The sequence below is a fragment of the Oncorhynchus tshawytscha genome, linkage group LG19 (genome assembly GCF_018296145.1).
Source record: "Oncorhynchus tshawytscha isolate Ot180627B linkage group LG19, Otsh_v2.0, whole genome shotgun sequence".
Classification (NCBI taxonomy): Eukaryota; Metazoa; Chordata; class Actinopteri; order Salmoniformes; family Salmonidae; genus Oncorhynchus; species Oncorhynchus tshawytscha.
Genome location: NC_056447.1, coordinates 14,855,183 through 14,867,483, shown reverse-complemented (window position 1 = coordinate 14,867,483; position 12,301 = coordinate 14,855,183). Strand labels below are relative to the sequence as shown.

General features: G+C 41.0%; 1 protein-coding gene across 1 annotated transcript in view; it reads right to left on the bottom strand.

Annotated features, from left to right (window-relative positions):
• Positions 1-12,301, bottom strand: part of b4galnt4a (beta-1,4-N-acetyl-galactosaminyl transferase 4a) — a 445,473-nt gene that overhangs the window by 302,123 nt on the left and 131,049 nt on the right. The window contains exon 2 of the mRNA XM_024380395.2: positions 3,949-4,061. Coding sequence (XP_024236163.2) covers positions 3,949-4,061 — 113 coding nt within the window. The remainder of the gene's footprint in view (positions 1-3,948; positions 4,062-12,301) is intronic.

Sequence of the window (12,301 nt, the reverse complement as noted above, 5' to 3'; positions counted from 1 at the left end):
TGCTGAATTTGCATCCTCAAGCCAAGCCCCACCACTATGGTTAGTAGCACTGCCAAAGCTGTAAAAAAAATATGTATATAATCTACATTGACAGTTTGGCAGTTTGGAAACTAGAGCTAAATTGTCTCCCTACTACGCTGACTTCAGTATGCAGAATGACAGTCACTCACAAATATCTTTGATATTTTGATTACCTCGTACCCCTGCACATCGACTCGGTACAGGAACCCCTTGTATATAGCCAAGTTATCATTACTCATTGACTCAGGACTGGTACCCCTTGTATATAGCCAAGTTATCATTACTCATTGACTCAGTACTGGTACTCCATATGCATATAGCCAAGTTATCATTACTCATTGTGTATCTATTATTACTTTTATTATTACGTGTTTTACTTTTTATTATCTATCTATTTTCTATCTCTCTGCATTGTTGATAAGGGCCTTAAGAATTTAATTTCGCTGTTAGTCCACACCTGTTGTTACGAAGCATGTGACTTGATTTGATACAGGTAGGGGCAGCAGGTAGCCTAGTGGTTAGAGCATTGGGCCAATACCTGAAAGGTTCCTGGATTGAATCCCTGAGCTGATAAGGTAAAAACCTGTCGTTCTACCCCTGAACAAGGCAGTTAACCCACTGTTTCCCGGTAGGCCGTCATTGTAAATAAGAATTTGTTCTTAACTGACTTGCCTCGTGAAATAAAATAGATGCTTTTGGTCGAGCTAGCTTTAGCTTGGTACCTAGCTAGCAACTAGCCTGAAAACAATGACTAGATTGATTTAGCCACTTGTTGTTCTACTGAAATCGAACTTCAGTTCATGACCATAACTATCTAGCTAGCTAGACAATGAACTAAACCATCTAGTGTACACCCCTTCCAGTTTTCCATCTAGTGTACATCCCAAGTAAGTAACTGTTGTTTTGGGGCTCTGAGTACCTCTCTTGGTAGCTGTACCCTTTTGGACTTACTTTCATTTTGTACCCGAACATAATTGCTTCTGTTTTGCTGAGGTGCAGAGATAGCTTGTTGTCTATGAGCCATGCATTGATGTTAGTGAGCTCTGCACTCATTATACTCTCCAGTGTGGTTTGGTTTTTGTGAGACAACAGAAGTGCAGAGTCATCTCCATAAAGAAACAAGTGACATGAGCAAGCATCCTTCATAGCACGCCACAGCTTATGGGTTTAGCCTCTGGAAGGCAAATCATTTACATGAACCACTTGTTCCCGCCCAACAAGTAGGACTTAGCCCATTCAAGAGTGGTACTGCCCAATGCCAGAGCCTCTAGCTTGGCAAGTAGGATGCTACGATTAACTGTATCAAAAGCCTTCTGGAGGTCAAGCAGCACAATTCCACATAAGTTACTATTATCAATCTCCTTCCTTATGTGGTCATTTAAGTATAGGGGGCATGAGTCAGTAGATTATGATTTTCTGAACCCTGACTGAAATTCAAACATGAGATTGTTTGTTTACATACTCAGAGCTGCACATGAAACACTCTCTCCAATATCTTGGTCATGACACTGAGGATAGAGTGCAAAGGATTGACTGGCCATTTTCATATCCTTTGGAAATGTACCTTGATCGAGAGAGAGTTTTAAATTTTTTTATATTTTATTAAAAAATTACCCATTTTTTTTCTCCCCAATTTCGTGGTATTCGATTGGTAATAGTTACAGTCTTGTCTCATCGCTGCAACTCTCGCAAGGACTCGGGAGAGGCGAAGGTCGAGAGCCATGCGTCCTCCGAAACACAACCCAACCAAGCCGCACTGCTTCTTGACACAATGCACATCCAACCCGGAAGCCAGCCGCACCAATGTGTTGGAGGAAACACCGTACACCTAGTGACCTGGTCGACGTGCACTGTGCCCAGCCTGCCACAGGAGTCGCTAGTGCGCGACGAGACAAGGATATGTTTCTTAAAGGCCTTGTTCCTTGATTCAATGGCTTCAGTGATTTCATGATTAAACAAAGGGTTGGATCTCTGCTTTACTCTAACTTGTCTAATGGGACCCACAGTGTTAACAATTCAGAAGATTTGTCCAGAGGAACCTACTCTTGAAAGCCTCCCAGGGTCCATCAATGCTCACACTAGTCAGCACAGGTGATTAGTCAACTTTACCAAGTCGCTCTTTAAACATGTCAACACTATACTTTTTGAGGGGCTCAGACTATTACAGTTTTAAGAAAGAGATAGGGAGAGCGAGATGTAGTGTTTGAGACAGAGAGGAGAGATGGGGTGTGTCAAATCAAATCAAATTGTATTTGTCACATGCTTTCGTAAAAAACAGGTGTAAACTAACAGTGAAATATATAACAAATAATAACAATAGGAATAAATACACAATTGAGTAACAATAACTTGGCTATATACACAGGGTACCTGTACCGAGTTGATGTGCAGAGGTACAAGGTAATTGAGGTAGATACACTCCCGTTCAAAAATTTGGGGTCACTTAGAAATGTCCTTGTTTTCCATGAAAACGCACATGAAATGAGTTGCAAAATTAATAGGCAATATAGTCAAGAAGTTGACAAGGTTATAAATAAAGATTTTTAATTGAAATAATAATTGTGTCCTTCAAATGTTGCTTTCGTCAAATAATCAAATAATCAAATAATCAAATAATTTGCAGCAATTACAGCCTTGCAGACATTTGGCATTCTTGTTGTCAATTTGTTGAGGACTTGAGAGGGGTCTGTTTCTCAAACTAGACACTCTAATGTACTTGTCCTCTTGCTCAGTTGTGTACCGGGGCCTCTCACTCCTCTTTCTATTCTGGTTAGAGACAGTTTGTGCTCTTCTGTGAAGGGAGAAGTACACAGCGTTGTACCATATCTTCAGTTTCTTGGCAATTTCACACATGGAATAGCCTTCATTTCTCAGAACAAGAATAGACTAATAAGTTTCAGAAGAAAGGTATTTATTTCTGGCCATTTTGAGCCTGTAATCAAACCCACAAATGCTGATGCTACAGATAATCAACTACCCTAAAGAAAGTCCGTTTTATAGCTTCTTTAACTAGCACAACAGTTTTCAGCTGTGCTAACATAATTGCAAGAGGGTTTTCTAATGATCAATTAGCCTTTTAAAATTAGGAACTTGAGATAGCTAACACAACATGCCATTGGAACACAGGAGTGATGGTTGCTGATAATGGGCCTCTGTACGCCTACGTAGATATTCCATAAAAAATCTGCTGTTAACAACTACAGTGGTAATTTACAACATTAACAATGTCTACACTGTATTTCTGATTAATTTGATTTGATTTTAATGGACAAAAAATGTGCTTTTCTTTCAAAAACAAGGATATTTCTAAGTGACCCCAAAATTTTGAAAGGTAGTGTATATACATATAAGTAGGGGTAAAGTGAGTAAGCAAAAGGATAGATAATAAACAGCATCAGCAGTGTAATGTAATGAGTCAAAAGAGTAAGTGCATTGTACATGGTGATCTATGATGACGAGGATCTGATGTAATAGTCAGCGTAGAGCTCAGCAATAGGACTTATAGTATCTTATTCATAACTAACAGACTGCCCACAGGGCATTTGACTACTATTCTAAGACTGAGAGTAAGAGGAATAAGAACAAACAAGAGAAAGAGAGAGGGAGAACGAGAGAAAGGAATGTTGTCCACTATATGTATAGCCATCTCGAAAACCAACAGCAAATATTGGGTGCTATAGCTAGCTAGCAAGTTGAGGCTATGGAGTTCAAATCTGAAATGACGGAAGTGGACAGAAAACACCTATACGTTGGCCAAAGCCCGTACTCAGTCTCTCTCCTTAAAAAGCACCAAAAACAGCTAACCATACCCAAATATTATGACCCTATGTCACATCAACAGACTACGTACAGTAAAAGAGAGAGGTAAATAATATATGATATAGAAAAAAACGGAGAGTGAGAGTAGAGAGAGAGTCATGGACTCACCCGAGCATCGTCCTCGTGACTGTCGCTGGTGTCCTCGCTCTTGAGGTGGCCGGCTGAGGATCGAGCGTCCCTCTTGCGGCTGGCGTCTGTCCCCTCCAACTGCCTCTCCCCATCTGGAGGCAACACAGAGACAGCAGGGTCAGAGGGAGAGCCTTCGTCATCATCATCATCATCATCATCATTGCCATCATCTTTGGCAGCAACATCATTGTAATTAGTAGTATCATCATGATTATCATCCTCATCATCATAATCATCCCCATCATTACATCATCCTCTCTATCGTTAGCAGTGTCATTATTATCATTGTCATCAACATCACCACCACCACCATCATCATCATCAGTAGTCATTATCATTGGTGCCATCATCCTCATCATCACTGTCATCACAAGTGGCAAATATAATGTCAAATATCTTACACAATAAGTGAGAGAGAGAGAAACAGCAGCTAGCTGAGGAAGAGAGAAAAAGGAGGGAAAAAGAGAGAAATAAAAAATAGGGACAAATAGAGGGAGAGAAGGAGAGGTTTATCTTGTGAGGAACAGAGAAGGCTGGGCCTCTGTCATGCTGCAGATGAATTATGGGAGCTTTTTGGTGTGATGATGACTGCTGGGTTGGCCAAGAGAGACCGGGATTTAAACCCAGGGCAAGTCTACGGCAACGGAATTATACTTTGACACCGTTTTCTTTCTTTAAAATGTATGCCAAATAAAACTATTTACTTCAAAGTGTAACTAACAATACTCTATGCACAATAACTACTTTTAACAATTTCCACTAAAACTTTTACAAAAAACGTATCTAGTGGAAGAACTGTGCAGATGCAAACTTTGGTGACTGAATTATGGTAAAATCTCCCTCAGGTTTTTATGCGACCATGTTTTCCAAAAACGAAATATCACGTCCGAATTAAGATTCAAAGATGTCTGTAGAAAGAACCGTGTGTCATCTATGACCTGGCACTGTGAGATATGGACATGAATGTCATTCTCCTCATGTTTCACAACTTTGGACATCACAGTGCAGCACAGCAAAGTTCAATAAAGTGCAGTAGAGTAAAGTACAGTAAAGTAGCGTATAATTCAGTACAATAGAGTACCATACAACATATTGTACCGTATTGTACTATACTCTACAGTGCTCTACTCACTGTATCGTATTGTAATGTACTATACTTGGTATTTTATTAGGATCCCCATTAGCTTTTGCGAAAGCAGCAGCTACTCTTCCTGGGGTTCACAAATGAAACAGGGCATAATGACATAATACAGAAGATTAATAAACAAGAACAGTTCAAGGACAGAACTACATCAATCTAAAAATGGCACACGTAGTCTACATACAGTGGTTGCTCCTTTAAAAGTTGTGTCATGCTGCGGCACACCTTGCGTGCTGCTGCAGAATTCAGAATTCTTTAAAACCTTTTTTGTAATAACATAGTATATGGGATTGACTTTAAGAAATTTGGCTTAATTAATTTGATTAATATTATGGTGTTTCGATTCCGTTAGGATGGAATGGAAAATATGGAGCTGTACAAAGTGACGGTCGGGAGTAGCTTACAGGATTGGAGGATTCTAAATTGCTTGTCTTCATGAGAACTCTGTTCCAATTTTCTGTAAATCAGTGATATTTATTCCCATAGTAATTTGTTAAGGATCCATATCTAAATCATCATCTGCAATTTTAAATTTGAGTATTTGTTTTATCATTATTTTATTAACGAAATGTGTTTTGTTTATTAGGCTACAATACATACTGTAGTAAACATGGGAAAGTGCCTAATTCCTTACATAAGGGAGAGCAGGTCATGTTTGTACTACAGAATGTGGGGCACGCGGGAGACCGATGTTATTTCATAATTGTGATCTTCACTATTATTTTGTAGAAAATATACAATGTAGAAAATAGTAAAAATATAGAAATATTGTGGAATGAGTAGGTGTGTCCAAAATTTGACTGGTACTTGCTTAATTCATTTGATTAATATTATTGTGTTTCTATTCCATGAAAAATGAAAATATTATTGTGTTTCTATTCCATGCAAAATGAAAAACCCTCTGGGTTTCCGTCAGGATGGAACAGAAAATATGGCGCTGTACAATGTGACGCTCATAAATTCAGAGCGTTGTCAGATTGTCAGTTTGTAAATTCAGACTGTTTCACACTCGGAGCACACACTGGACGTTCAGGGCCGAGGAGTAGGGTTGATTTGAGCGTTCTGGCCTTACAACGACAGTCAAGCACCCAAGCTAACGTCGGCTAGCTTGCTAGCTACTTCCAGACACAAATGAGACCACTCTAGCAGAGCTGGTTCGACAGTTTTCGTGTTAACCAGAGTGTTGGTGACTGTAATTTTGCTCCTGGAAACAAATTATTTACGCTTTTTTGCCGACGTTTACTGACACCGGCCATATTCTTTTTACTGCTGTTTTATTTCTTTACCTACCTATTGTTCACCTAATACTTTTTTGCACTTTTTTGCACTATTGGCTCGAGCCTGTAAGTAAGCATTTCGCTGTAATACCTGTTGTATTGCACGTGACAAATAAACTTTGATTTGATTTGATTTTAATGGGGCAAAAATGTGCTTTTCTTTCGAAAAACGAGGAGATTTCTAAATGACCCCAAACTTTTGAACGGTAATGCATGTCTATGATAGGTACAGATTTGGTCCAGTCCGGTCCGTCTGTGGACGTTAACATCAAGGCCAGGATGGACCGACCAAATTTCAACTACTTTTCAAAGTCCATGGACGTCCGGAGTCATTCGGTGCTCAGTGGGTGAAGATGCTGGTTACAGTAAATGGAAAGAGAGGAGGCTCATGAGTAGGTGTCAGTGAGAGCTGGGAGAGGTGGCAATAACTGGAGAGCGAGAGATAACAAGAGGCAACAAGAGAGAGAGTGGGGGGAGGGGGAAGAGGGAGTGTTTTCCAGACTCAGGCTGTTAACACTCTTGGTTTGACTAGCAAATAACACAAAGACAAATAATATAGTTATGAGCTGAACATAACCATATGCCAGTGGATGCGAGGACCGTAGCAGGTGACCCAATTGTGGTTTGTGACTATTATGATTTCCCATTTTAGCCATTAAATTTTAGTAATTCTATTTGATTTCTTGTTAATACCATTACCAATTTGGTAACGAAACTACGAGTTATAATAACTTAATAATGAATAAACAAAATGTATTATCTCTATGAATTATTATAAGGCACAATATTTTTTTAACTTAAAGAAGTTGCTCCAAAACTAAATATTAGTGTTGATATTAGTTGGCACGGGTCCTTACGTCAACATCATTGTGTTTTGATGCATTTCTGATACCTTTGAAAGGTGCATTATTATTTGTTTGTGTGTATGTTTGTGTGTGTGCGTGTTTGTGCGCCAGTGTGTATACATGTGTGTGTCACCATATCACAGGGGAACCATTACGGGCCCAATTCAATTCCAATCAGTAACAGGGTTTTTAACACTATATGAAGGCTTTAGTTATTTGCAGATACCAGTTACTGGACAGGCCTCAATGTGTTTCACTATATCTTCAGGTGGAGTTCACATTAAATGCCATCTATATCCTATTCAGTTCAATCTCCTTTTATTTGTATTGCACTATATAGGGTCTTATTCGGGTGCCTGTTCAGAAATGCATAACATTGCCAAGGTTTGGAGAGGGGTATAATAAAAGGGTGGTGCCGGGGTCATCGACTCCATCATAAAAATCTGAGGATAACTTTTTGTGGTCCCACAATGCAATTACTGTGAAAGTGGCTCATCACTGCACACAGAGTAGATTGGCACACTCACACACACACTCATATATATATACACACACATGCATGTACACACACACACACACACACACACACACACACACACACACACACACACACACACACACACACACACACACACACACACACACACAAATGCACATATACTCAAACTCTTATCACACTTACTCAGTAGCAATAATATAATTCCTAAATGCTGTGTGCAAAATACAAAATATTGTATTCCTCTTTCACACAAACAAAAACAAACACACACACACACGCACTGGCTGAGTATGTGAGCTAGCAGAAGGCGCGGCAGTGATTAAATGGGAGCATGCGTGGAGAGAAAGCAGCCATAAAGCATAAATTGAGGTAATGGTTTTCCAATACGTCCTCTAAACGCTGAATGAGTGGCTGACTGGGGTTTATGTAGGGACGCCTGAGCACCAGGGAGGAGAGATGGAGTGGGGGGGGAGAGTGTATTACGACTCACCCATCCTTTCTTGCATGAGAGAGAGAGAGAGAGAGAGAGAGAGAGAGAGAGAGAGAGAGAGAGAGAGAGAGAGAGAGAGAGAGAGAGAGAGAGAGAGAGAGAGAGAGAGAGAGAGAGAGAGAGAGAGAGAGAGAGAGAGAGAGAGAGAGAGAGAGAGAGAGAGAGAGAGAGAGAGAGATTTTTATTTATTTTTTATTTATTTTTTACTTAGGATTCATGGTATTTTGGCTGTATTTTTCTTTTTTTACCACATTCTTGCCTGCATACACTTTTTATACCTCCCATGCGCATGCCGGTTAAGAGTGGTAGTAGTCATGTGCAGATGTGGGTGGGCGTCCATTTTAATAAATCCAGTGACTATACCCCATCAGAACTAAAAATCCACTATGAATTTATAACACTAATAAAACAAAATGTATTTTCAAAATGATAGAAGAGCATAGTTTGAGTTTCATTATGTTACATCCAAATGAATGAAATCAATAGTTCATTATTTTGTTCATTAAACAGACAAGACATACCTACCCATACTGGCCAAAACCCTATGGGCTCCTGAGTGGCACTGAAGCTTATAAGAAATCCCATCCGACAAACCATCAAACAGGCAAACCGTTAATACAGGACTAAGATTGAATCGTACTACACCGGCTCCAACGCTCTTCGAATGTGGCAGGGCTTGCAAACTATTAAAGACTACAAAAGAAAGCACAGCCGTGAGCTGCCCAGTGACACGAGCCTACCAGACGAGCTAAATTACTTCTATGCTCACTTCGAGGCAAGCAACACTGGAGCATGCATATGAGAGCATCAGCTGTTCTGAATGACTGTGTGATTAACGCTCTCCGTAGCCGATGTGAGTAAGAACTTTAAACAGGTCAACATTCACAAGGCCGCAAGGTCAGACGGATTACCAGTACGTGTTCTTCAAGCATGCGCTGACCAACTGGCAAGTTGGTCAGGGACAGTTTTCAACCTGTCCCTGACTGAGTCTGTAATACCAACATGTTTCAAGCAGACCACCATCTATTGATCTGCACACTGTCCTTTCCTACCTGGACAAAGGGAACACCTATGTGAGAATGCTATTCTTTGACTGCAGCTCAGTGTTCAACACTATAGTTCCCAGTAAGCTAAGAACCCTGGGACTAAACACCTCCCTCTGCAACTGGATCCTGTACTTCCTGACGGGCCATCCCCAGGTGGTAAGGGTAGGTAACAACACATCTGCCACGCTGACCTTCAACACGGGGGCCCCTTAGGGGTGCGTGCTCAGTCCCCTCCTGTACTCCCTGTTCACTCATAACTGCATGGTCAGTCACGACTCCTACACCATCATTAAGTTTTCCGACAACACAACAGCCTGATCACCGACAATGATGAGACAGCCTAAAGGGAGGAGGTCAGAGACCTGGCCATGTGGTGCCAGGATAACAGCCTCTCCCTCAAAGTGATCAAGACAGAGGAGATAATTGTGAACTACAGGAAGAGGAGGACAGAACACGTCCCCATTCCCACCAAAGGGCTGTAGTGGAGCAGGTTGAGAGCTTCAAGTTCCTTGGTGTCCACATCACCAACCAAACTATTATGGTCCAAACACACCAAGACAGTCGTGAAGAGGGTACGACAAAGCCTATTCCCCCTCGGGAGACTGAATTTGGCATGGGTCCTCAGATCCTCAAAAAGGTCTACAGCTGCACCATCGAGAGCATCCTGAGTGGTTGCATCACTGCCTCGTATGGCAACTGCTCGGCCTCGGACCGCAAGACACTACAAAGGGTAGTGCGTACGGCCCAATACATCACTAGGGCCAAGCTTCCTGCCATCCAGGACCTCTGTACCAGGAGGAAGGCCCTAAAAATTGTCAAAAATGCCAGCCATCCTAGTCATAGACTGTTCTATGGCTATGGCAAGCGGTACCGCACGGCAAGTGCTACCGGAGCACCAAGTCTAGGTCCAAAAGGCTCTTAACAGCTTCTACCCCAAGCCATAAGACTCTTAAACAGCTAATCAAATGGCTAAACAGACTATTTGCATTACCCCCCCCAAACCCCCATCTTTTGAATGGTAATGTATATATAAATCTGGGCATGCACCCTTGGCATTCAGGCTTGGTTTCATCAGACCAGAGAATATTTTTTCTCATGTTCTGAGAGTCTTTAGCTGCCTTTTGACAAATTCTAAACTTCTTCCATTTAAAAATTATGGAGGCCACTGTGTTCTTGTGGACCTTCAATGCAGCAGAAATGTTTTGGTACCCTTCCCTAGATCTGTGCCTCGACACAACCCTGTCTCAGAGCTCTACAGACAATTCCTTCGACCTCATATGGCTTGGTTTTTTATCTGACATGCACTGTCAACTGTGGGACCTTATGTGCCTTTCCAAATCATATCCAATCAATTGAATTTACCACAGCTGGACTCCAATCAGGTTGTATGAACATTTCAAGTATTATCAAGGGAAACAGGATGGACCTGAGCTCAATTTCGAGTCTCATAGAAAAGAGTCTGAATATTTATGTGAATAAGCTATCTATTTTTTATATTTAATAAAGTTGCACCAAAAAAATGTAAACCTGTTTTCGCTTTGTCATTATGGGTTATTGTGTGTAGATGCCTGAGGATTTTTGTTTATTTAATCCATTTTAGAATAAGGCTGTAACGTAACAAAATGTGGAAAAAAGTCTGGATACTTTCCGAAGGCACTGTATACGGCACATTGACCTTTAGATGCAAAACACCAGGGTTTTGTAATATCTTGTTGAAAATTCTTACAAAACATCTGTAGATTACATAAATAATGTATTACAAGGACTTGTAAACTGATACATCTTGAACATAAGGCTATGTACTCCAAAGAAAGTCTCACCGTGACTTCAAGGATAAAGTTCATAGTTAATGAACTACAGCATACATTAACAAAGAACAAACTATAGAGGTGCATTTCTCATCCACCTCCCTTATGTAACCAAACCCTGATCTTCAAATATGCATGAGTGAACGGAGTCTCTGACACACAGATCTCCCAAACTTCTTGATGCGAAGCAAATGTATACTTCAGATAGCATCTGAGACTGCAGAAAGAGAAGGTGGACAACAGATAGGGCTTGTAATCCTAAAATCCACCATGCAGCAGCCGAAGCTTTGGGATTCAAAGACCTTGCCCTATTCTCAAACTAGGCATTCACACAGAGGCTGGTGATGCTAAGTGTTTGATTTACTGAAGGAATTAATCATTGGACTGCACTGTACAGTACGTGCCCAAACTGAGCTTTTACTTAACAACTTCCATAAATAGAGATGAGAGATTAAGAGCATCATCCGTAACGAAACAAGAACCAGTAAAGAATTGGGTTGTCGGTTTGACCGGATTAGTAAAATCCTTTGGGATGGAATAACATGATTGCAAAATATGAGGGGCATTGTCTCTCCAAGGAAAGGGAGGGATGAAAGGAGAGGATGCACTGTGTGCAGGTCTTTATTCCAGCCTCGTGCTACTTAACACGCGGATTGAACTGATGAATGAATCATCAAGCCCTTGATTGGTTGCATCAGGTGGGTTAGTACTGGGTGGGCTCCAGGACCAGGTTTGAAGAACGTTGCGCCAACATTTAGATCTAACATCTGTGCATCCAGTTTTGTGTGTTGGAGTGTTCCGAAAGCGTTCCATCACAAAAGTTACACAAACAGCCCGGCCTCATTCCCAAAACTGCAGAGGGATGTTCCTTGACGGGTGAAATGTGACGCAAGTGGAACGCTTTCCGCCTACAGTACATTTAACAACATTTTCATTTGGATAAATGCATTCTGATCATTTTCAGAGGAACATTCTCTTCTAACATCATAATCGACACTCCCTCAGGGACCTGGAGTGAGAACTGTCTCCGTGTTCTAAAGAGCGGTACCGTATCTAGTTATCTGGGAAAGAAGTAGTGGAGTTAAATTAAGACTTGAGTCGTGAATAATGCTAGGACAGGCTCCCCGATGGGGAGGATGCAGAGGTTTGTGGGACAAATCCCACAATGAGAGAAAAAGCATCCGGAATGGGATTCCACAGACTAACTAGTTTAAACTGGTTTAATC